Raw genomic sequence first — 26,319 nt, forward strand, 5'->3', positions numbered from 1 at the left:
CATTGAACTGTTCTGGGTCATTGTGACCTTGACCTTTGACCTACTGATCTCAAAATCAATAGGGGTCATCTGCTGGTCATGAACAACCTCCCTATCAACTTTCATGGTCCTAGGCCCAAGCGTTCTTGAGTTATCATCTGGAAACCATTTAACTGTTCTGGGTCAATGTGACCTTGACCTTTGACCTACTGATCTCAAAATCAATAGAGGTCATCTGCTGGTTATGACCAACCATCCTATCAACTTTCATGATCCTAAGCCCAAGCATTCTTGAGTTATCATCAGGAAACAGATTGGTCTACATATTGACCGACCGACAGACAGACATCTGCAAAATAATATACCCCTCCTTCTTCGAAGGGGGGCATAAATATATATATATATTAACCCAAAACAATAGCTAAATGAAATTTTACACAGGTACATAAAATATCCCCTTTTTGATACAAAAGTGTATGACTTGAAAACTTAATTATTCATTCAAATTGCTACTATACTTTTTTAATCATATTTCTACATTAGGAAATTCAATAGATTGAAATTTAGTTAAGCAAAGATTATAAACAACAACTGTTTTGTCAAGCACATACGCCCCCTCTACATGATGGCCTATACTTGTCATAAACGTCAACTTTGACTGATTGTCTTTAAGAAGAAGTATCATCTACCTACTACAGCCAATCATCTTTTGAAGATAGATGGCCAGGTGTTCTCCAGTAATTGATCAGAAAAATTTACTTTGAACTTAACCTGCTAGGTTCTAACCCTAAAGGCCACAGGAGTCATCTTCTGACCACAGGCAATCATCCCATGAAATTTAAATTCTGAATGCCCAACAATTCTTCAATTACTGACTGGAAACCATTCTCAGTTTCACCATCTACTCTGACCTTGACCTTCCACCTACTGATCACAAAAATATTAGGGGTTATCTGTAGATCAGGGGCAATAATTCTATAATTAAAATGCACAAACCTTCATTAGATATTATGCAGAAACTGTTTCAGTCTCGAGGTCAATGTGACCTTATTTTTTTACCTACTAACTCCCCGCCCACCCCCCACCCCCAAAAAAGAAAAAATAGGTGTCATCCAATGAAGTTTGAAGACTGTTGGCCAATGCTGTTAAATACCGAGCTTAACCCTTATCATGCTGAACATCTGTGCAGTCTGATCATGGTCTGCCCTCTTCGCCATTTAGTTAGTATCTTTTTGGTAAGCACCCCTTTTAACAGATAATGGTACTGTCCAACTTGAAAGATGGATAAGTTCATTATAGAAATTTAGCAGGGTAAGGGTTTACTATTTTAAGTCTTAATGTTATTATAACTTCTGACCTTTTGAACCGTAAAAGAAAAGCAGAGGTCTAGAGTCACCGTGACCTATGTATGCCAAAGCATCTTTTTAGGTATTAACAGAAACATTTTCTGTCTAGATGTCACTATGACCTTGACCATTGACCTACTTACCAAAAAAAAAAGCGTGTATCATCTACCATCCAATGAAGCTTGACAAAAGTAAGCTAAAACATTTTGTTAGTTATCTAGCTGAAACCATGTTCTGTTTTGAGGTCAACGTGACACTGACTTTTGCCTTACTGACCCCCTAAAAAATAGTGGTCATCTACAAACCACAAGCAAACTTCCTATCAAGTTTGACCATTAAAGGATCAAGTATGCATCCTTAGCAACTGTTATTGGTTGGAGACAAAAATATGTATGATTCTCAAACAAATTGACAGGCAGATGATGAGCAAAACAATACATAACCTCTTCTTTGAAGAAAGTCAAGGCCTTGAAAAATGATTTAGTCTTAAGCCTGCTGGTGGCAAGTGATTCTGCCTTTGCAACCAGTGCAGACCAAGATCAGCCTGCACATCCGTGCAGTCTGATCATAGTCTGCACTGTTCGCGATTCAGACAGTAAATTTTCAGTAAACACCCCTTCAAATGATAAATGGTTCTGCCCAAATTGAATAATTAACCAGTCCATTATAGAAATTTATCAGGCTAAGGGTTAACTTGGAGTAAAAATGAGTGAGGGTAAAGGCAACAGAATCTGTCTATGCATGGTGGGATGTGTAGAGGGATGTTTTGGTCAGATACCATTCTTACCTGAAATACCCTTATCTCCCTTCATTCCTGGAAGTCCTGGCAGACCTGGCTGTCCTGGTTCCCCTCGCTCTCCTGGTGCACCGGGCATTCCAAACCCAGGTTCTCCTTTTCTACCAGGCTGGCCACTTTCGCCCTTTAAACCTGGTCGTCCAGGTATACCATCAAATCCAGGTGCTCCCTTAATAAACAATAAAACTAAAATCAACATTACACACAATAAAAAAAATATTACTACAAACTATCCAAGATCATTACCACCACAGTATCTACATCCAAAGGCCATTGTTTTTCTTCTAATGACACTAATTTTATAAATACTGTAAAATTAGAAATCTTGAAGAGGAAATAATTTTTACAAATTTCATGTTCTTTAGATTTGGCAAAAATAAGTCCTTGCAAAAACTTGCGTTTTACAAATTTATTTACAGCTTATATGAAGATTACACCTTCTGATACTAGACTACTGAAGTTCAGAGAAATTGAGTTTATGCAAAGTTTCAAATATTACATTTTTCAAAATCTGTCAGTGATTTTGCTATTTTTCTTTAAAATTAGTTTATGGCTGTGACCAAGTAGAAGTCAATATGTTCTTTATTTTTGACTGGTTACAGTTTTATTTATTTCAATTTTACTGTTAGGTACAATTCTATAATGATAACATGATTCCTGGACAAATGCTTGGGAAGCATCCATTTCATGATAGTTGTTAAACTGGAAAATGTTTCCTTACCTTTTCACCCTGTATTCCATCCAGTCCTTGGGGTCCTCGTGGTCCCGGAGGACCTGAGGGTCCACGTTCTCCATTCAAACCCGGGAGCCCTGGCGGTCCCTGCTCTCCTTTAGGTGCTGCAAGTTTACACAAAAAACAACATTTCATTTGAAGATTTTAGAACTACTTTATTCTGGCCTGTAAAAATGAAGTTTAAGTTACAATTTAAGCAATCCAAAACATAAAAATTTATAAATTTTAAGTAAACAACGTCAAGTATGCAATTACAAATCATGTCAGAGGAATTAAGTGGTATGATATTTTATCTGACATGTTAATTTGACACAGTACATATGCTGGTAATCACCTTTATCACAGGCCATGTATTATTTTGCATTTTTAAAGACACTTGTACACAGAACTGAACCCATTTTTGTCATCCAGAGTGCCACTGCAGAAAGTGCATTTGTAAATCTTTTACAAACTATCCATAAGTAGTGGGCAAGTGGTTAAGGTGTCAGTTGCTCAACCTGGGGCTCGTGGGTTCGAGCCCCACTGTAGTCATGACAATGACTTCTCATATGACACCAGTACTGGGTTTTCCAGAAGCGAACTTGAAAGTTCAAATAAGCTTGAAGCTTTTATTACAATCAAGCTAAAATAAACTACGGTAGTATAAACTCACTATTTTTATAAATAATACTAATCTCTCCAGAACTTTATAATTATTTACTATTTCTACATAATCAAAGCACTATCTATGTGATGTTAAGACCCAAAAGAGTGAATCTTCTCAAGGTACCTTGACAATAAAACATGCATACTGAGCTGACAGACTCAACAAAAATAATCTCTATATAATCTTTGAATGATTAAATGCTACATCCTCTTGTTACTGTGTAATTTGTTACAAGTTATCTCAATATCCTTAAATTTTATGGCCAAGACTAGGTGTTTAATGTCTAGACTGGCGCAAAACAATAATTATGTCTCCCACACCACTGTGTGATGGGTGACATAATTAATGTAGCAGTTTGATGTACAAAGTTTGAGTTAAGAACACACTTTGTTTCTATAATGTAAAATGGTTATTTATCTGTGTTTTAAAAACTGTACAGAAAAAGAGATCAACTGAATAAGTTTGCAGAATGAAGTTGAGAAAACACATTAAATAAGAGAGGGTCTAAATTCTCCATCTGTCACATTCTAGTACAGCTCTATTATAACAGTATTCCATGAAGTTCCTGTGGGAGGATAAAGTAAGTCACAAGGTTGTGGTAGGTCTTTAAATGCACAAGTGCTCAGGTGAATTACAAAAAGTTTAAATTAGACTTACGTTTTATCCATTCATTAGGCATTTGAGCATCCTTCCCCCGTTCACCTTTCAATCCAGCTAAACCTGGAAGTCCTTTCTCTCCCTAAAAAATAAATAAATGTTCATGTGACAGAGGCCTGCCTACAGATACATATTACAATATCATTTATTCTAAACACAGAGAGAAATTCTTAAAAAATCTGACATAGTCCCTATCTCCAGAAACAGATTTTTCTGTTGACAATACAGTCCCATTATACATGTAGTATTTTCCCCAATGAGTATAGTGTCCCATTAGTGACACAGTGGTGTGGTGTACTATGCATGTATAACAAGGCAGACTGAAAGATAGCTAAATCCCCCGCCACTGCTATGGATAGCGAAAGGGTAAACCTTTGACCTTGAACTGACATGGCTGACCCATGAATTCTGCACTTCATCTTGATGAGGAGATCATTTGACCAGTTTCATGAAAATCCTTTAAGGGGTTTAGGAGATACAGAGCTCAAACCTTTGACCTTGAGATGTGACCTTGACCTTGAGCTGACATGGCCGAGTCATGAGTTTTTGATGAGGTGGTCATTTGACCAAAGTTTGATGAAAATCCTTCAAGGGGTTTAGGAGATACAGAGTGGACACAAAATGGAAGGCTCAAACTTTGACCCCAAGTTGTGACCTTGACCTTCAGCCGGCATGGCTGACTCATGAGTACTGCATATCGTCCTGGATAGATCATTTGACCCAGGTTTCATATGAATCCTTCAAGGGGATTAGGAGATACAGAGCAGACACAAAATGGAAGGCTCAAACCTTTGACCCGGAGTTGTGACCTTGACCTTGAGCCAACATGGCTGACTCATGAATTCTGTAATGAATGCATGATATAAGATCAACCTTCAGAATAATGTCTAAAGTTAAAACATCATGTAAACAATTGCAAAAAAAAAATAGACTATACATACAGGCCGTCCCTGGGGTCCTTGCTGTCCCGGAGTTCCATCATATCCAGGTGCTCCCTTCTCACCTGGGGGTCCTTCTGGTCCTCGTTCACCTGACAACCCAGGACGTCCAGGCAATCCTGACTCTCCCTTTTCTCCCTTGAAGCCATTCTGACAGAGATTACAGGTCCCTCCAGTATCTCCCTTGGGACCGTCACGTCCAGGTAAACCAGGCAAACCATCCAGTCCAGGGTTACCTCTTGGACCAATGTCTCCCTTGGCACCTGGCAACCCTGGTCGACCAACTGAAGAGTTTCCAGGCAATCCAGGTAAACCTCTGGGACCACTATCTCCCTTCGCACCTGGAAATCCATCACGTCCTGGCTCACCTGGGCGACCTGGTTCACCAAGAATAGACCTTCCAGCTTCTCCTTTAATACCTTGTTCACCTTTAGCACCAGGGTAACCAGGCTGTCCTGGTAAACCATCAAGTCCAGGGAATCCTGAAATAAAGACAATCATGCTAATGCATCTAATCTAATGCTTACCTTATGTTAATAATTTTGTCAAGACAAAAAAGAATATTTCATTCATTATTTATAGGAAGACACTCATTTCCTGACAGTTTTGTTTATCTGTTAAGACTGGCCAACAAAAATGATTACCCTATATCGCTCACCTGTTAAACTTGGCCTTGGAATCTTCAAGATAAACATTCTGACCTAGTTTCATGAAAATAGGGTCATAAATGTGGCCTCTACAGTGTTAACAAGCTCTTCCTTTGATCTGAGTGCTGATCTAGTTTTTGAACCCACATAACCCAGTTTCAAACTTGGCCTAGGAATCTTCAAGATAAACATTCATACCAAGTTTCATGAAGATAGGGTCATAAATGTGGCCTCTACTGTATTAACAAGTTTTTCCTTTGATTTGAATGGTGACCTAGTTTTTGACCCCATAATTATGAGACAGTTTCAAACTTGGCCTAGAAATCAAGATAAACATTCTGACCAAGTTTCATGAAGATAGCATCATAAATGTGGCCTCTACAGTGTCAACAAGCTTTCCCTTTGAACTGACCTGGTGACCTAGTTTTTTACCCCATATAACCCAGTTTGGAACTTGACATAGAGATCATCAAGATAAACATTCTGTGCAAGTTTGTATCAAATCAAAGCATAAATGAAACCTCTATTTGGCTGAAAGAGTCAAAATAGAAAATTTTGCCCCTTTCAGAGGCAGTAACTCTAGAACCCACGATGGAAGTTGGTTTTCAAAAGGAAGTGAGATCTTATTGTGACTTAAGTTGTGTGTAAGTGTGGTTAAAATTGAATGTAAAATGCCATAACTGGAACCTATGATGGGATCTGGCCAGTTTTCAAAAGATACCGAGATATTATGCCAATACAAGTTGTGTGCAAGTTTGATTAAAAATAATTGCAAAATGTGGTCTCTATTGTGTTCACCAGAAATTGTGGCCAGACGACGACGTGACAGGTGAGCTAAACAAGAGGACCATGATGGTCCTGAATCGCTCACCTATTCCCAAATGAACCAGTTTTGAACTGAGTATGACGTTGTTTTTTCTATTATTTAACATAGTGACCTAGTTTTTGAGCTCATGTGACCCAGTTTTGAACCTGACCTAGATATCATCAAGATAAAAATTCTGACCAATTTTCATGAAGATCCATTGAAAAATATGGCCTCTAGAGAGGTCACAAGGTTTTTTATTATTTGACCTACTGACCTAGTTATTGACGGCACGTGACCCAGTTTCGAATTTGACCTAGATATCATCAAGGTGAACATTCTGACCAATTTTCATGAAAATCCATTCAAAAGTATGGCCTCTAGAGAGGTCACAAGGTTTTTCTATTTTTAGACCTACTGACCTAGTTTTTGATCGCAGTTGACCCAGTTTCAAACCTGACCTAGATATCATCAAGATAAACATTCAGACCAACTTTCATACAGATCCCATGTAAAATATGGCCTCTAGATAGGTCACAAGGTTTTTCTATTATTTGACCTACTGACCTAGTTATTGACCATACATGACCCAGTTTCAAACTTGACCTAGCTATCATCAAGGTGAACATTCTGACCAATTTTCATGAAGGTCCATTTGAAAGTATGGCCTCTAGAGAGGTCACAAGGTTTTTCTATTTTTAGACCTACTGACCTAGTTTTTGACCACATTTGACCCAGTTTTGAACTTGACCTAGATATCATCAAGATGAACATTCAGACCAATATTCAAACAGATCCCATGAAAAATACAGCCTCTAGAGAGGTCACAAGGTTTTTTTATTATTTGACCTACTGACCTAGTTATTGACTGCATGTGTCCCAGTTTCGAACTTGACCTAGATATCATCAAGGTGAACATTTTGACCAATTTCCATGAAGATCCATTCAAACATATGATCTCTAGAGAGGTCACAAGGTTTTTCTATTTTTAGACATACTGACCTAGTTTTGGACCGCACGTGACCCAGTTTCAAACTTGACCTAGATATCATCAAGATGAACATTCAGACCAACTTTCATACAGATCCCATGAAAAATATGGCCTCTAGAGAGGTCACAAGGTTTTTCTATTATTTGACCTACTGACCTAGTTTTTGAAGGCACGTGACCCAGTTTTGAACTTGACCTAGATATCATCAAGATGAACATTCTGATCAATTTTCATGAAGATCTTGTGAAAAATATGGCCTCTAGAGAGGTCACAAGGTTTTTCTATTTTTCGACCTACTGACCTAGTTTTTGACCGCACGTGACCCAGTTTCGAACTTGACCTAGATATCATCAAGATGAACATTCTGACCAATTTTCATAAAGACCCAATGAAAAATTTGACCTCTAGAGTGGTCACAAGCAAAAGTTTACGGACGGACGGACTGACGCATAGACGGACTAACGGCCGACGGACGCTGCGCGATCACAAAAGCTCACCTTGTCATTCTGTGACAGGTGAGCTAACAAATGAAAAGAACAGCATACCTTGAAGCCCTTGGTCTCCTTTCTCTCCCGGGGGGCCGTCATTTCCCTGAGGACCAGGGGGGCCTGGAATACCTGGCCCTCCACGGGGACCCTGAATTCCAGGTTCACCACGTGCACCTGGCAGTCCTGGAAGTCCATCTTCTCCACTAGGACCTCTAGGACCAATCGGACCTGGGTCTCCAACTGGGCCGTCACCACCACCAGGACCCTGAAAAGAACAATAGAAAACACTTTGTTCAATATATTCCAACAATGATATATTTTTTTAAAAACTTGATTTGATAAATATTGCCTGAAGGTCTTTTTTGTCAGAATTCAAAGCCAGAAGCCTTGGTTTGATTATTTAAACATATTTTCAAATCATTCAATAATATATACGTATTACAAAACTTTCTTCAAGCACAGAAAATTGTGAAAAATCCTGTCTCAATTTGACAATAAGTTTCTGCAGAAGACAGAAAACTATGTTAAGTCTAATTACTTACACCTGGAGGTCCCTGTGGTCCTCTGGGTCCAACATTACCCTTCATTCCTTCGTAGCCCCTTTCTCCCTTCATTCCTGGCAGGCCTGATAGTCCTGGTAATCCGTCCATTCCACGGTCACCCTACACAGGTAATGGTAAAAATAAATTAATGTTTTGTCTTCAATGAAAAACAGTTTGAAAGGATGAGATCTTTTGACTTTTTAAACACATTAAAACAACTTTTTTCACAACAGTATTTCTTTAAGTATACTGAATTCTGGCCCTGCGCAATTAATCAAATATCGTGTTTTATATCAAAGATTTCACTGGATCCCACTTGATCTCTAAATAACTTGAATTATTAAATACTTTACAATAAATAGTAACAAAACTGCATATGACAGAATTCTGTAACCCTGGTAACAAACTATTGTTATACTTGAACTAAGCATTTAAAGTCTAAGGATACTACAATCAATTTCTTACCTTTGGTCCTGTGAATCCTGGGATACCTGGCAACCCTTGTTTTCCCTGAAAAAAAAAAAGATAAAAAATCAAGTTCTTTATTTTCGCTGTTATTCTCCAGATCTAACCCCTGCAGATTCAAAGTTTTCAGGAATATTTGACAATTTAGCACAAGTACAATGGTACAATCCAAAGCATTTGTGGCTTCACTTTTCACATTTATTTATTTATTTGGGTTTAACGGCGCACCAACACAGGACTACAAATTTTGGTTCCACATCTCATTTACATCGAAATAAAAACATGAGGTATGGAATCAAAATCTGCATACCTGCTGGAATCACAGAGTTACTGCAAAACTAAGTGTTAAGACCCTATTAGTCGCCTCTTACGATCATGCAAGTTTAAGGCAGTGGTTCCAATTCTTTTCATATATAGATCGTCCCAGAACAACATGGGGCTCACTTTCACAACATTGTGAATTAAACATTTTGCAAATAAATGAAACTGGTTCAATCAAAGAAAATTAACAAAATAAGTTTCACAAACATGTTAAGTGTAGTATACAGTGTAATACTATTTTGTGATAGTGTCTTTGTTGAACAGGTTTTCATGCAAGTGCATAATGCAATATATCTGTCTGGAATGTGAATTTTCTGTAATCCTGTGTACTGTAATATTGCATCATGTGGGATGTGGATTTTCTGTAATCCTGTGTACTGTAATATTGCATCATGTGGAATGTGGATTTTCTGTAATCCTGTGCACTGTAATATTGCATCATGTGGAATGTGGATTTTCTGTAATCCTGTGTACTGTAATATTGCATCATGTGGAATGTGGATTTTCTGTAATCCTGTGTACTGTAATATTGCATCATGTGGGATGGTGGATGAATAGTAACCATGATTGTGCAATGTACTGCTGCCATGAGCAATGCAACGTTTAAGAATTACCATCATGAAAGTAACAATGTAAAATGTAATTCTTAACTTACCCTCGGTCCAGCAATTCCTGGAACACCCTTTTCTCCATGCATACCTGGCTCTCCAATTCGACCCTATAATAAAATTGATAAATTAGCTACCACTCAGTTCCTCCCATAAAGTCACCACCAGTAGATACTTAATGTTGTCATGCAACCTTCAAAAAAATTCTTTTTTTTTCAATTTAGTCTTGACAAGTTACTCTATTAAAATTAACTACATTATAATTCTATTTTGGAAGCTTTACATTTTTTTTCAAGGAAAAAGCATTGTCTTAATCTCTTATTTTCGTGAAACAAGCATAAACTTACATGGAACAAGCACTAACTTGATACGGCTAGTATTACATGGAACGGGCATTATCTTAGTACATAATAATACATGGAACAAGCATTATCTCAGTACCCAATATAACATGGAACAAGCATTATTTTGGTATGTAATATAACAAGTAACAAGCATTATCTTGATACCTAGATATCTTGGTAACCAATATTACATGGAACAAGCATTACCTGGATACCTTATATTACATGGAACAAGCATTACCTGGATACCTTATATTACATGGAACAAGCATTACCTGGATACCTTATATTACATGGAACAAGCATTATTTTGGTTTGTAGTACCACAGTTCAAGCATTATCTTTGTATACTTACAGGAAGTCCATCAGCTCCTGGGAAACCACGTGGTCCTGACGGTCCAGATTCTCCTTTCTGACCTTTCATACCAGGTTCACCCGGAGCACCTATCAATGTTCAACATTTTCTGCTAGAATTACATCTCCTTTTTTTCAAAAATTACTACAGACCAGATTCCTAACATACTGTTCAAAATACATTTCAACATTTGCTAAGGCTGAACAACAATGCTACAGTGATCATTATTAGATTCTCCCAGTTGTGACTGGTATTCCAACTAGTTTTCAATGTTACATGTTTATGCAGAAGTCTCCAAAGCATTAACAATGCAACTGAAGTTAAAACTAGACATAGAAGAGAAGGAATTAAGATGTTCTTTATATCACACCCATAAAAAATCAACTTGATTAATTATGATTCAGATTTTTATATTTAGTATTATGCTGAAGTCTGATACAGAAACTTTGAAGTTTTGGTGTTTATCTAGAGTTATGCCCCTTTAAAACTTATATGATCCAGAATTCTTTGTAAAGGAATTTTTGTTACATCTTAAAGAATCTTTTTTCTCACATACTTCCTAAGTGTTTTGAAGCTAGCTACAAACTTCCGCGAAGAGCAATGAAATATTAAATATTTCTAGTACAGCTGTAATTTCTAGAATCAGTTATCAGGAAAATTTGACATTCTTTTTATAAAATTCTAGGCAGTTTCACTAATCAGTCAAGTGTTTGCTTGAAAAGGCTCATGTATCTTCGTAACTAAAAAAAATCGAATGCAGGGATGATTTTTTTAAAAATATGGTTGGAGACCAGAGAGTCTGTGCAACATAATAAACGTGTGATAAATGCAACTGACTTGAAGTATTAAGTTGAAAACGTTTCCACTTGTGTGCCTATATTAGTATGTCAAACTGAAATACATTGGAATAGCGATTATTACCTGAAGTTACAAATTTACCTTAAAGTGAATGTTACTTGTGAACCATACAGTGTTTTCAGGACTCGTCAGTCAACTTGAGTCAACATAACGTAACAGAACAACAAGAGAAATGTTAAACTTCAACTTTCAAACAAGTGTTCGTAACAAATTTGTACAACTATGATGAAACACAAAGATAACAAAAGAATGGAAAGCAAAAAGTCACTTCTAGTGTTAGTCAAAATGTCAAACATAACGTAACGACCACTTCTTCAAATTATGCTTTAAATAAGATAATTTATCACAACACTTGTACACTCCTGTGCACTTGCTCGCAAACAAGGGCAATGGTTTATGCCCATTTCTCAGTCTACACTTGCTGCGGATATCAAAATGGACTGGAAAAACCAATAATGTCCGTCACATCAAAGCAAGCAAGTTTGAAGGAAAGTAGGAATTTTCCTCCACCATAACATGCTTAAAATGCAATGGTTAATAAAGAATTTTCTTTAAACTCTTATTGAATTATTTGCCATAAATAAAGAAAGGTACACTGTTATGTATTGAAAACTAAATTGTAAAAGTAACGTCCGTTACATTTACCTGTTCGTAAATTTTTGTTAGAAATTTTTTTTAAAAAGTTTATGACCTATTTTGTTGTTCATTAATCAAAACTTTAATTAATACGAAAGCTTGAAGCATCTTTGCCAACAATGTACTGTATCACTACTGTAAGATACCTTGAATGATGAACATAATAAAGGATACTAATCATCCATTTCATGCAAAACATTATAATTGTATTTGATCAGAAAATATACAATATTTACCAACATCGCCTTGGTGACAGCTACATCCCAGTGCTACAATGATTTACTTTATCAACTTTAAAGATGTTGATACTTATTTCAAAATCTCCTTTTTTGGAAAGTTAATTGAATTAAGCAAAAGAAGTGACAAAATCTTTCATTTCCGATGAGATTCAATAAAAATATAACCGTGATTTGATGTCCAGTTACATCTTTGTATGCAATTGAAACTTCTGGAATGTTCGTAATAGTCTACAGCGAATAATGAGGTTAAACAAGTAGGTGGTTAGTAAAGTAAATGATACAATTTAATGACCAAACTATAGTCAAATAAATATTGTGAAATCCATGTTACATCTCACAAGGCAGTCTAAAAGACAGCTAAATCCCCCGCCACTGCTATGGATAGTGAAAGGGTAAAACCTTTGATTTTAGCTGTGACCTTGACCTTGAACTGACATGGCTGACTCATGAATTCTGCACAACATCCTGATGAGGTGATCATTTGACCAAAGTTTCATGAAAATCCTTCAAGGGGTTTAGGAGATATAGAGCTGAAACCTTTGACCTTCAGTTGTGACCTTGACCTTGAGTTGACATGGCTGACTCATGAGTTCTTGATGAGATGATCATTTGACCCGAGTTTGATGAAAATCCTTCAAGGGGTTAAGGAGATACAGAGTGGACACCAAATGGAAGGCTCAAACCTTCGACCCTTAGTTGTGACCTTGACCTTGAGCTGGCATGGTTGACTCATAATTTCTGCATATCGTTCTGATGAGATAATCATTTGACCCAAGTTTTATAAAATTCCTTCAAGGGGTTTAGGAGATATACAGCGGACACAAAATGGAAGGCTCAAACTTTTGACCTTCAGTTGTGACCTTGACCTTGAGCCGCCATGGCTGACTCATAATTTCTGCACATCGCCTTGATGAGGTGATCGTTTGACCCAAGTTTGATGAAAATCCTTCAAGGGGTTTAGGAGATATAGAGTGGACACAAAATGGAAGGTTCAAACTTTTGACCCTAAGTTGTGACCTTGACCTTGAGCCGGCATGACTGACTCATGGGTTCTGCACATCGTCTTGATGAGGTGATCATTTGACCCAAGTTTTATAAAATTCCTTCACCGGGTTTAGGAGATATAGAGCGGACACAAAATGGCAGGCTCAAACCTTAGACCTTGAGTTGTGACCTTGACCTTGAACCGACAAGGCTGACTCATGGGTTCTGCACATCGTCTTGATGAGGTGATCATTTGACCCAAGTTTCATGAAAATCCTTCAAGGGGTTTAGGAGATATGGACCGGACACGATTTTGTTACGGACGGAAGGACGGAAAGACGGAAGGACGGACAACGGACGCAGACCATTCCTATAATCCCTCCGCCACGGCGGGGGATTAAAAATTAACAGAAAACATAAATGATGATAAAATTATCAGATTTTCATTTAATATTATCTTACCAACTTGAGAAATAATCAGTGTACTTCCCCTTAATATTTTACTGCATATATTTTCAATATGCATCATTACTGAAAAGTTGGACACCTATTTCAGATGGAGCAACAAATTCCTTGACAACAAATTTTGGATCATATCGTATAGTGTGACTGGAAATAGGCCTCATTTAAACATTTTTTTTTTTTAAGTATTGTGTCTTACCTGGAGGTATGGGTAAGTCCTTTTAAAACTTGTAAATTCCTAGTATTAAGTCTTACCTGGAGGTAGGCCCCTTAAAAGCATATCTTATCTTAAAAGTATGGTGTATTACCTGGAGGTGCCTTTCTAAGCATGGAACCTTATCTTCATGGGGTATGCCCCTTTAAAACATGTATTTTCTTAAGCATGATGTCTTTATCTGGAGGTATGCCATTTTAAAACAAATACTTTGTTACGTACAGAGCTTATCTCAAGGTAAGCCCCTTTTAAACATACATATATAATGGTGGCATTATATTATTACTCAGAATACCTTGCAATGTTTCATTATTTCCAGTAAACGGTAATTTAGTAGTTCCGGGTGGTCCAGGGATACCCTTAGGACCTCGGGCTCCTTTTTCTCCCTTCTCAGGCTTGTAATTGATACCCATGTTTCCTTTCTGACCTGGCTTTCCTGGAATACCTGGGGGACCCTGATACACAACGAAAATATGCCGTTTTATTAAATGTTTTTCAGTGAAATACTGAAATATTAGAGTGAAATATATCTGGTATTTTCACAGTGGAAATATATCAAATGTATTTTTCACTGGTAAGAAACTATAAAATGGGTATTTAGTCAAAACATGAAAGAAACTAGAAATGTGTCCATGGGACACAGATGCCCCCACTACATGACAAAGGACACAAATTTTTTCCTAGGTCAGGGGCCATAACTCCTACAATACTGAATGAATCTGGACGTGAAACCCCAGGTGCACATCTGCACATGCTGACCAACATTCCTGTAAACTTTGGTGACTCTAGGTCAAATACTTTTGGAGCTACACGCTACACAACATTAAAATGACAAATTTTTAACTAAGTCAGAGGCCATAACTCCTACATGACTGAATGAATCCGGACGCGAAACCCCAGGTGCACAACTGCACATGCTGACCAACATTCAGTGACTCTAGGTCAAAGACCTCTGGAGCCAGGCGCAACACAACATCAAAATGACCAATTTTTAACTAAGTCAGGGGCCATAACTCCTACATGACTGAATGAATCCGGATGCGAAACCCCAGGTGCACAACTGCACATGCTGACCAACATTTCTGTAAACTTTGGTGACTCTAGGTCAAATACTTTTGGAGCTACGTGCGACACAACATTAAAATGACCAATTTTTTACTGAGTCAGGGGCCATAACTCCTACATGACTGAATGAATCCGGACGTGAAACCCCAGATGCACAACTACACATGCTGACCAACATTCCTGTAAAGTTTTGTGACTCTACGTCAAATACTTTTGGAGCTAGGCGCGACACAACACTAAAATGACCAATTTTTACAAAGTCAGGGGCCATAACTCCTAAATGACTGAATGAATCCGGACACGAAACCCCAGGTGCACAACTACACATGCTGACCAACATTCCTGTAAAGTTTTGTGACTCTAGGTCAAATACTTTTGGAGCTAGGCGCGACACAACATTCTCGGAAGGACGGACGGAGGATGGAAGGAAGGACAGACGGACGGACGGACAAGGGCAAATCTATATGCCCCCTCCCCCCACCATAAAAACTTTAAAAACTGTTTGTTTTACATGTAAGATCAAATATCTTTCACTCGTGAACACCATATCTTACTATGCCACTTGTGAAAATATTTTATTTGGTGTTCACTCATGAAAAATATTTCTATGTTACACTGAAAACAACAACAAATATCCTCTTATATTATATTTTCCTGGACAATCTTGTACAATTACCATGCAGAAGTACAAGAAGACCAAACAAATTTATTTTATATTTTCTTAAACGATACCCCAAAATTTATGATAAATATTCTACATTAATTTTGAAACAACAAATTTAAGATAAGAGGACCATGATGGTCCTGAATCGCTCACCTCTTCCCACATGACCCAGTTTTGAGTATGACGTCGTTTTTTCTATTATTTGACATAGTGACCTAGTTTTGAACTTGACCTAGGTATTATCAAGATAAAAATTCTGACCAATTTTCATGAAGATCCATTGAAAAATATGGTCTCTGGAGAGGTAACAAGGTTTTTCTATTATTTGGCCTATTGACCTAGTTTTGGAAGGTACCTGACCCTGTTTTGAACTTTATCTAGATATCATCAAGGTGAACATTCTCACTAATTTTCATGAAGATCTCATGAAAAATATGGCCTCTAGAGAGGTCACAAGGTTTTTCTATCTTTATACCTACTGGCCTAGTTTTTGACCGCACATGACCCGGTTTCGAAATTGACCTAGATATTATCAAGGTGAATATTCACATCAATTTTCCTGAAGATCCATTGGAAAATATGGCCTCTAGAGAGGTCAAAAGATTTTAATAATTTTAGACCTACTGACCTAGTTTTTTACTGCAGTTGACCCAGTTTCAAATTTGACCTAGATATCATCAAGATGAACATTCAGACCAACTTCCATACAGATCCCATGAAAAGTATGGCCTCTAGAGAGGTCACATGTTTTTTTTTTTATTATTTGACCTACTGACCTAGTTTTTTAAGGCACATGACCCAGTTTCAAACTTGACCTAGATATCATCAAGGTGAACATTCTGACCAATTTTCATGAAGATCCATTCACATGTATGGTCTCTAGAGAGGTCACAAGGTTTTTCTACTTTTAAACCTACTGACCTAGTTTTTGATGGCACATGACCCTGTTTTGAACGTGACCTAGATATCATCAAGATGAACATTCAGACCAACTTTCATACAGATCCCATGAAATATGGCCTTTAGAGAGGTCACAAGGTTTTTCTATTATTTGACCTACTGACCTAGTTTTTCATGGCACGTGACCCAGTTTCGAACTTGACCTAGATATCATCAAGATGAACACTCAGACCAACTTTTATACAGATCCCATGAAAAATATGGCCTCTAGAGAGGTCACAAGGTTTTTCTATCATTTAACCTACTGACCTAGTTTTTGATGGCATGTGACCCAGTTTCGAACTTGACCTAGATATCATCACCATGAACACTCAGACCAACTTTCATACAGATCCTATAAAAAATATGGCCTTTAGAGAGGTCACAAGGTTTTTCTATTATTTGACCTACTAACCTAGTTTTTGATGGCACGTGACCCAGTTTCGAACTTGACCTAGATATCATCAAGGTGAACGTTCTGACCAATTTTCATGAAGATCTTGTGAAATATATGGCCTCTAGAGAGGTCACAAGGTTTTTCTATTTTTAGACCTACTGACCTAGTTTTTGATGGCACATGACCCAGTTTCGAACTTGACCTAGATATCATCAAGGTGAATATTCTGACCAATTTTCATGAAGATCTTGTGAAATATATGGCCTCTAGAGAGGTCACAAGGTTTTTTATTTTTAGACCTACTGACCTAGTTTTTGATCGCACGTGACCCAGTTTTGAACTTGACCTAAATATCATCAAGATGAACATTCAGACCAACTTTCATACAGATCCTATGAAAAATATGGCCTTTAGAGAGGTCACAAGGTTTTTCTATCATTTAACCTACTGACCTAGTTTTTGATGGCATGTGACCCAGTTTTGAACTCGACCTAGATATCATCAAGGTGAACGTTCTGACCAATTTTCATGAAGATCTTGTGAAATATATGGCCTCTAGAGAGGTCACAAGGTTTTTCTATTTTTAGACCTACTGACCTAGTTTTTGATGGCACGTGACCCAGTTTCGAACTTGACCTAGATATCATCAAGGTGAACATTCTGACCAATTTTCATTAAGATCTTGTGAAATATATGGCCTCTAGAGAGGTCACAAGGTTTTTCTATTTTTAGACCTACTGACCTAGTTTTTGAAGGCACATGACCCAGTTTCGAACTTGACCTAGATATCATCAAGATGAACATTCTGACCAACTTTCATTAAGATCCCATGAAAAATGTGACCTCTAGAGTGGTCACAAGCGAAAGTTTACGGACGCACTGACGCACGGACGGACGACGGACACCGCGCGATCACAAAAGCTCACCTTGTCACTTTGTGACAGGTGCGCTAAAAATGAAAAGCTGCTGAAAAATAAAGTAACAAATGTGCAAAAAAACTATTTAACCAAAACTGCCAAAAAATTATACTCCTAATATTGAAGTCTCTTAATGTTTTAAAAGAAAGTTTCATCATACAATTTTGTTTCCTTACTTAATATAGAACAAACACTATTTAAAAATTTTGAATGAAACTTACTGGGTATCCTCTTGGTCCAAGGTCTCCTGGCAATCCTGGCTGGCCATCATTTCCATTCAAACCCTGAAAAACACATTTTGTAACCTTGAATCACACATACCCAGTAGTATGTCAAACCATACACATGATAACATGGCCAAATTAATGTTAAAAGAATCTGTACAAAGTAAAATATATAAATGTATATGTAATAAAATAATGTATAGTGCTTTGAAATTGCTGTGGGGTTTTTACACTGTATTTTCAAAATGCACTGGTGCATGTTTTGATAAATTTGTACAATATTATTTGTTTAAAGCTAAAAAAAAAAAAGCGTTTTTTTTCCATACTGCACTTGATTGTGATACTGTTTTCCTGTAGATGTTATGACAATTATGTCTGTCTAACCCAGTCTTATGGATAATATATATGGAAAGAAATCTACATGGTGGTGTCATCGGAGTTGCCTGGACAAAATTTGTAACATACAGACAGACAGACATCAGTAATATGCTTCCCCCACTACATGTGGGAGACATGATAATAAATTCAGAAATTAAATTGAGGTTTCTTCATATACGTTAGAATTACTTCTCTACTATCAATATTTATGATGGCAAATATGTAGAAAATATGGATTTTCAGGTATATAGTCCACATCTATCATCAGTTTTTGAATTTGCTGAAATTTCAAATGCGCAAACGGAAATAAATACTTTTTAATTAAAAGTCCCTGTACACTAAATTAATATACTGTAATTAATCGAGAAATGTTAAGTCTTTCGTAGTCAGTCAGGGTTTATGCTTAATAAGGGTCCATCTGGCCTTTCAGCCACAATATAGCATTTAAGCTATGTAAGAGTACGGACCGCCGGCATGTCACCAGGCATGCCATTAAAGAGAATTTTTGACGCCAAATGGTGAAGAGAATTTACTTCTATGCAATTTCCGTAGAGTATCAGCAAAAAAAATACAAGTAATTTTGAAGCCAAAAGTGGGTCACTGTCACGGCCAATGAGACCCGAGACGAGGTTGCTTTGACAAAATACCAGAGGTATTTTCCTTTTGCTCCATCATTTGAAACTTTGAAATAAAAAATTCCTACTAAGGAATCAATGTTTCAGTTGTACAGATGATCTGTAACCACTGTTATAAAAATACTGAATATAAGGTGTTTTTAAGTCCTAAGCCTTGAGAGTAATTCCAGAATTTAAACCTTTGGACTTCACTAAAATTTTGCAAGACTTTAGAAATGGTTTTATTGTTTACAGATTATGAACCGAATTCCCCCCTATCTTCCCTGCACAATTTGGCCTTGGCATATGAAATCATTCTTATATTTGAAATATTGATATACTGGGAACTTTTCCAGACTTACTGGTGCACCAGGAATTCCAGACGGTCCTGATTCTCCCTTCTGTCCTTTGAATCCTTCAACTGCTGAACCGGGCTCTCCCTTCACTCCTTTCAATCCATCAAAACCTGGTGGGCCTTCCAATCCAGGCTCTCCTGGTCGTCCAGGTACACCTGGCTCTCCCTATCAAAACAACAAGAACAGTTATCAAATAAATCAATGTTTCTGGCCAGGTGTTGCTTACTACAGGTAAACTTCACCTTTGTAATTGGTTTAAAATGGTGGTTGAGGGGAGTGGTCGTCTAGTGGTTAAGGTATCGGCCGCTCAACCCGGGGGGTTGTGGGTTCGAGCCCCATTGGGGTCACGACCATGACATCTCATATGACACCAGTACTGGTTTTTCCAGGAAGCAGACTCGAGAGTGGTTCAAATAAGCTTTACGCTTTCATCACAATCTAGCTAAAACATATTAGTATAAATTAAATGGTGGTTTATCAAGACAAAAAAGATGATTAAAAGCGGGATCACTACTTACCTGTATTGCAATTTCTCACATATACAATCTTCAATTGGGCTTTGCTTAAATTAAGTTATTATTACAAATTATCTATTCACAAAGTATTTCTGTGAAAATAGAAAGATACCTGTAGAACTGGACTGAAAGGGAGATTTATTCATAATGAAACAGCAGATTTTTTCCTTTCTATCACACTCTTTATGAACATTGCCAAGTTCCTTGTAATGAATCTGTCAAAATGATTAACTTTCAAGGAATATTTGGTAGTGCTCAATCTTCAGCCATGCCCGTAAGCAAATTTCAGGAGCTCGGTTTCTGATAAATTATGATAAACATGATAAAACATGTACAATGTTTTTAGACAGTTCCACATTTTGTCAATGAAATTTACTTCAGTCTCTTATTAAAGGGGTAAAGTAAAAGGCTGCAATCTGCAAACAAACAAAGAATGCAGACAGCATCTTTTTGTCAATCATTATCAATTCTACGAAAACAACAACAAAATCCTGAGGTTTGCCAGATTTCTTTTCCCTTCAATGATTCCAATATGAATCACTATAGAAAGTGAAAGATTACTGGTGCATTTTGTATATCAATGTTTCTGGCAAGTTTTCCAAAATGCTTATTCATCATGAAAAGTAGTTTATTCAGGTGTGTAAAGTTTCTGATAGTTCTTTACCTCTTTGATTTCTGATTACTTTGCAAAACAAAATTGTTTACTTAAGTTTGACTGGATATGTCTTGCAATATGGCAATGGAATGAGGGTTTCTAAATTCATCTAAGTGATGAAAAAATACAAATTGGCAAGAACTATCTTTTTAGCAACAGAGCAATAACTAAGATCCTGTAGATAGGTTTTAGCATCCACTTACATCCTGCAATCGAATTATGTCTAAGATTCCATACAGGGATGGACAGAGATACATAAAAGTGCACATAATTTAAATTATACAAAAATTGTATTCAGAATAAAAAATGTTTACTTCACATAACCTATCTTAATTTTACATTAAATAAAGAATCATGTGTTTGTACATAGGATAATTTCACAAACTTATCATCCTACATCATTTACAGCTTGCAAAAACAAGTAGCCACAAAACAGACAGGTATTTTTGATGGACTTTGTGTATAACATTTACAATGGTAGTAGCTTTTCATAGCTTACAGATTGTTGCCGTTATGAATATCTGACTTGACTTGCTTTGCCTGACTTGCCTTGGATGTTATATATTGTTAGCTTTACATGTTATGCAAAAGCCTTTGAAAGACTTGAAATTGACTATTCAACTGACATAAATTTTGATGTTCAACTGTACAATACACATTAGCAAAATTAGAGCTCATCATGGAGAACTGTTGTAACTCAGTGATTTTTAAAGAACAAGATAACACAGTTCTTCATTCATCCCACATTTTGTGAAACTGCTGGCGCCATAATACTTCAACATTATATATATAGAGTGCCAGTTTATAGCCAGATTTTCTAATCATTTTTCCTACTGAAATATTCCTTGATCTGAGCCTATACACCATGAGAGTGTTGGCAGGTGAGATCAGAAATCACTGATGTATGTGTCTGAATGTTTAGTCTACAAGATTCTAGAACCTGCTGACTCAGTTTCTTCATGTATATTATAAACTTTCCAAAATCACTTAGCATTAGACATTATAAAACTATATCAGGGTTGTTCTACATGTTTGCACTTTCCCAAAATTTGTTGGTTTATACAAATCTATTTTAGGCTGACTGTGAAGCAAGTTCTACAACTTATATCTATGACTCTCGGCACTTAATTCCTGATGGAATTCATTGGCATGTGGGCATAAGGGAAGAGAAGCCAGTTTCCCATCTAATGCCGAGGGTCATGCTAGGGATCAGCTGGTCTTTGGAATGACACAACCTAAGATATAACCCACAAACTCCTGTGCTTTAAAAGCAGTTGCTCTACCACTATGCCATTGAGGAGTGCTTCCAACATTTGTTAAAACTTGTCAATCTTGTTTAAGGTAGTTCAGCATGTTTGCACTTTCCCTCCAAACATTTGTTACATCTTGCAAGTCTTGTTTAAAGCTACTTGCCTACAGTTTGGGTGAAATTTTTCATTTTTCATTTCCACCAAGTTTGGCAAAGAATTTAACTATATTCTATGACATTGAAAAATGATAAAGTGGGTGAAAATTAAACTTAGATATTGGTAAAAATGAGAGACAAAATGTAAATTTCTTGCATTATTTCAAAAGCATTGCAATGCGTTACTACATATTTTTTGGTTATTAATAAGAATATCTTACAGAAATCTTCTGTGTAAGTCCAGACTTTTCACTTTTATGGATTTTTGAGAGAAATTATTTTTCACCTAAAATGTGTAGGTTAGTCCTTTTAAGGTAGTTCTGCACGTTTGCACTTCCCCAACATTTTTTCTTGTTTAAGTTCTGCATGATTGCACCTTCCCTCCCAACATTAGTTACAGTGTAAGGCAGTTCTGCGCTTTCTGAACATTTGTTACAGCTAAAGGTACTTCCGTGTGTTTGTATTTTCCCAAAATTTGTGGTCAGTCTCATTTAAAGTAGTTCTGCATGTTTGCACTGCACATTTACAAAATGGAACAAATTTTACTTTTCAATAAAACTGAATGAAAAAATCTCAAAACAAGAAATATTTCATGCAGTACTCAAATGAATAGGTTAAATTTACTATGTTTCAGCTCTGCTGTTCTGTTTTAATTTTCATTTAGGCTCAATATTGCCTTTTTTTTATTTCCTTTGCACTTTTATATTATTCAGACTGCTTTGTAAGTAAATAAAACATAAAATTAATGCTGACTGTAAAAGGTTTTGCAATAGTAATTAACTTTTTTATGAATGAGTAAAATTTACAGCATGTCTGATTGTCAAGGACAACACATGTTCCCAGGCTCCCACACATAAAAAGTTCTTCTGACATATTCACAGACATATCATATGTTTGTTAATAAATACATTCTACAGCATAAAGATTGGAGACTGTTTAAACTAGGCAAACTCAACCATTCTAGTGCTGGTCTATAAGACTGGTGTAACTAATTTAACTCAGGACTGTGAAATAGACCATCATGGTAGCAGTTCAGACAAGTATCAGATGGTGTACCAGTCAGGGGTCTGATATACATGTTCAACAAACTACTTATACAAACATCAATTTAACATCTCTGACATGGGGCACCTGCTGTGACTGATTAACTCCACTAACCTGGCAGAATAATTTGACCTAGTAATGATACATGAAACACAGACCAGATGTTAATAGTTTATTCTATCACACCTCTTACTTATGTCTTAGTTTACTCCCAAAGAAGGAAACTAAACTTAGTATGAGCTTGTTTAACATACATCCAGAATGAATAAATTTTAAAACTTTTATATAATATGATGTATTAATTTTGTCACTTGTAGAAGACAAATGTCATTAATTTCTTGATAAACCTAAAAGTTCGCTGAAAAATACTTCTTTATACTTATCTTATACAACTACATTTTGGATAATTTTAAATATTTTTTTGTGCCAGTAGTTTTCGTATAACATTGTTCTATCAAAGTTTAGCAAAACATTATATAAGAAATGCCCTCTACAAGAACTATTTCACTCGATGGCAAAGTAAAGCCAGTCTAACTTTACTAAATTTAGAGTATACTGTGACTAACATTAATTACACCAGTCTGCTGAACATATCCTGCTTCTCAAAGTGTACTTATCATGACCGTGACCTTTGATGGTGCATGTGGACTGGAACAACTGATACGGGGACTGGAAACCGGCATTTATCTTATCTTATGCTGTCGTCCAATAAAAGTGTATGCCGTAGGTTATTCTGCTATTACTCAAACACTTACGCCTTACATATCAACTCGTCCTTTCAGTGAAAATCTGGGAAAGCATTTGTTGAATTTTTTGTTGAAAACAAAAGTTCTGCCATGAAATTATTGCCTGCATCTGTTTTTAAATGGAAAATATCTACATTAATGTTACTTTTCGCCCTGTGAAAATGGCTAAATCTAGACTTGTCTTACCCAGAGAGAAAGATGTCGTTTTTTACATGATATTTGCCTTGTTGATTCAGAGTATTTAGAACAAAAAAATTAGGACATATTTTAATGAAAATAGCAAATAGTTTGGAATACTAAATGTAACTTCATTGTCGGCCTTTTTTAAAAAAAATATTGTTATTTTAATTTAAATACATTGTATTTTTCACACATCAGTTTTAAGATTAAATTTACTAAACTAATTTTTGGAGTTTAAACAACAATTTCGTTTGAAACATTCCCTACGTTCAAGAAGAATGTTTGTTTCTGTATGTAGAAATCTGACATTATAAACAATAATTATAAATATGGCTCTACAAGATTAAGAAAAGTGTCAGCTTTCTATTATTTATCATTTTTTTTATTCAAATCCAACAAAAATCGGCCCTTTGATAAAGGTTTGAAGTTACGTGGTAAAATATTTCTTCAGGGAAGTGAGCTCGAGTTAATTCATAATAATTAAGCATATCACCACATGCAGTCGCATGCTGTTTTTGCTTCAGAATCCCTTTAGATCAATCTCTGATCATCTAATTATCGCCACTTAACATGTGACTGGTAAACCCTTTGAACAATAAGTGTTATGGCTCCATGATTAACATGAGGTAATATGCTAATTGCACGCTAATCATAGTGGCGAAAACAAAATATCGATCGCTAACGACTGGTCGATAATTACAGGTATGGACGACAGCATAATACAGATAAATGTATTGATTTATACGGAGTTTCTACTCCCCGTATTAGACCTTCCTGATGTGGAGACAATATTTACCAAAAATCTTAACAGGAAAAGGAAGTAAAAACTATAAATGTTATACAAAATATTTTCCCAGAGAAGTCCTATTAAGATCCCATCTCTCAAATCTAAATCTTCTGCTAAAAGCTTTTAAGATTTTGCAACGGTATTCATTAATTACAAACATATCTTAACTGACAGATGCTATTTCTTTGTAGAAATACAGGTGATAAATTACTTCCTTCTGTCTAATATTTACATATTTTCGTAGGTGTTCACAATGGGTATCCATTACTACTTTCTAATTTAATGAATTTATTAACAAAAGGAATGTGCAAAATTTAAATCAGTAATAGCAGTTTAATTTGCATATCAATAAAATATTGTATGAATATCAGAATTTTAATACATAAAAATCAGAATTTTAATATTTAAAATTTTGTTACTACTTGTACTTTAGGTAAAACACTTTTGATATTGAAATATGCGCTTTTGAAAATTGGGGCTTTAGTGCCAAAAAAACAGTCTGACACAAAAAAAACTTGAATATTAATCAGAATATATTTTTGTCCAAAGAACAGACACAGTGTTTGGTTTTACTAATAAAACTGATGTTGACACTGCTAGTATAGCCTCTGTTTTTACATGTATTTTATAGGAAAACTCAAGTATAATTTTTGTTTGGTCTTTTCATCATGGAAAATGGCTCAAAATAAGTTAATCTCTTTTTTATTCATTTATCGGATTACTACAATCTCTATCATCTTCATGACACCCAGAAGCTGGACAAACCTGGCAACACCATTCCCTTATCAAAACATCTGTACATTAATGATAGGTTACCTGACTTCCAATCCTGTTAGAGACCAGAGAACAGGAGAGGAAAGGGTGCTTTTTCTATCATACTTGTAGACATTTTTATCATTATTACCTAGCAAGATGCCTCTTCATAAGATAAAACTTGGAATAAAAGATATTGTAGCCAGAATGTAAGAGCTAGAAGATTAGGTTCAAGAAAGACAACATATGAAATAGATGTGGAATTGTACTTTTTCTGGAATTTTACTTTTTTTTCTATGTGCTAAATTAATATTAGAGCATTACATGTTCTACCAACCATAGCAGCAATGCAGATCGAATACTTATTTACACTTATCCAGTTTCATTCAAAGTTTTTCTTGCCAGCAAACATACTAGTACAAGCTCTTGTAAATAGCAACAAGTGCTTATACTAGATTGCACTCCTAACTTTCTTGGTACATTTTTGTCATTCTGAAGGCTGTTTAGCATATATGTACTGTCATATATAAAATATATATAATTACCTGTGTTCCATTGCATCCATCTAAACCAGCAGGACCTCTAGGACCAGGGGGACCTTGTAGGCCCTAAAACAAAACCATAAA

General features: G+C 36.2%; 1 protein-coding gene across 1 annotated transcript in view; it reads right to left on the reverse strand.

Annotated features, from left to right (window-relative positions):
* Positions 1-26,319, reverse strand: part of LOC123553763 (collagen alpha-2(IV) chain-like) — a 75,709-nt gene that overhangs the window by 28,685 nt on the left and 20,705 nt on the right. The window contains exons 6-18 of the mRNA XM_045343384.2: positions 26,239-26,301; positions 19,615-19,773; positions 18,258-18,320; positions 14,350-14,509; positions 10,662-10,750; positions 10,010-10,072; positions 9,034-9,078; positions 8,569-8,688; positions 8,084-8,291; positions 5,099-5,577; positions 4,158-4,239; positions 2,843-2,958; positions 2,113-2,290 (exon numbers count right to left, since the gene is read on the reverse strand). Coding sequence (XP_045199319.2) covers positions 2,113-2,290; positions 2,843-2,958; positions 4,158-4,239; positions 5,099-5,577; positions 8,084-8,291; positions 8,569-8,688; positions 9,034-9,078; positions 10,010-10,072; positions 10,662-10,750; positions 14,350-14,509; positions 18,258-18,320; positions 19,615-19,773; positions 26,239-26,301 — 1,825 coding nt within the window. The remainder of the gene's footprint in view (positions 1-2,112; positions 2,291-2,842; positions 2,959-4,157; positions 4,240-5,098; positions 5,578-8,083; positions 8,292-8,568; positions 8,689-9,033; positions 9,079-10,009; positions 10,073-10,661; positions 10,751-14,349; positions 14,510-18,257; positions 18,321-19,614; positions 19,774-26,238; positions 26,302-26,319) is intronic.

The sequence above is a fragment of the Mercenaria mercenaria genome, chromosome 7 (assembly GCF_021730395.1).
Source record: "Mercenaria mercenaria strain notata chromosome 7, MADL_Memer_1, whole genome shotgun sequence".
NCBI lineage: Eukaryota > Metazoa > Mollusca > Bivalvia > Venerida > Veneridae > Mercenaria > Mercenaria mercenaria.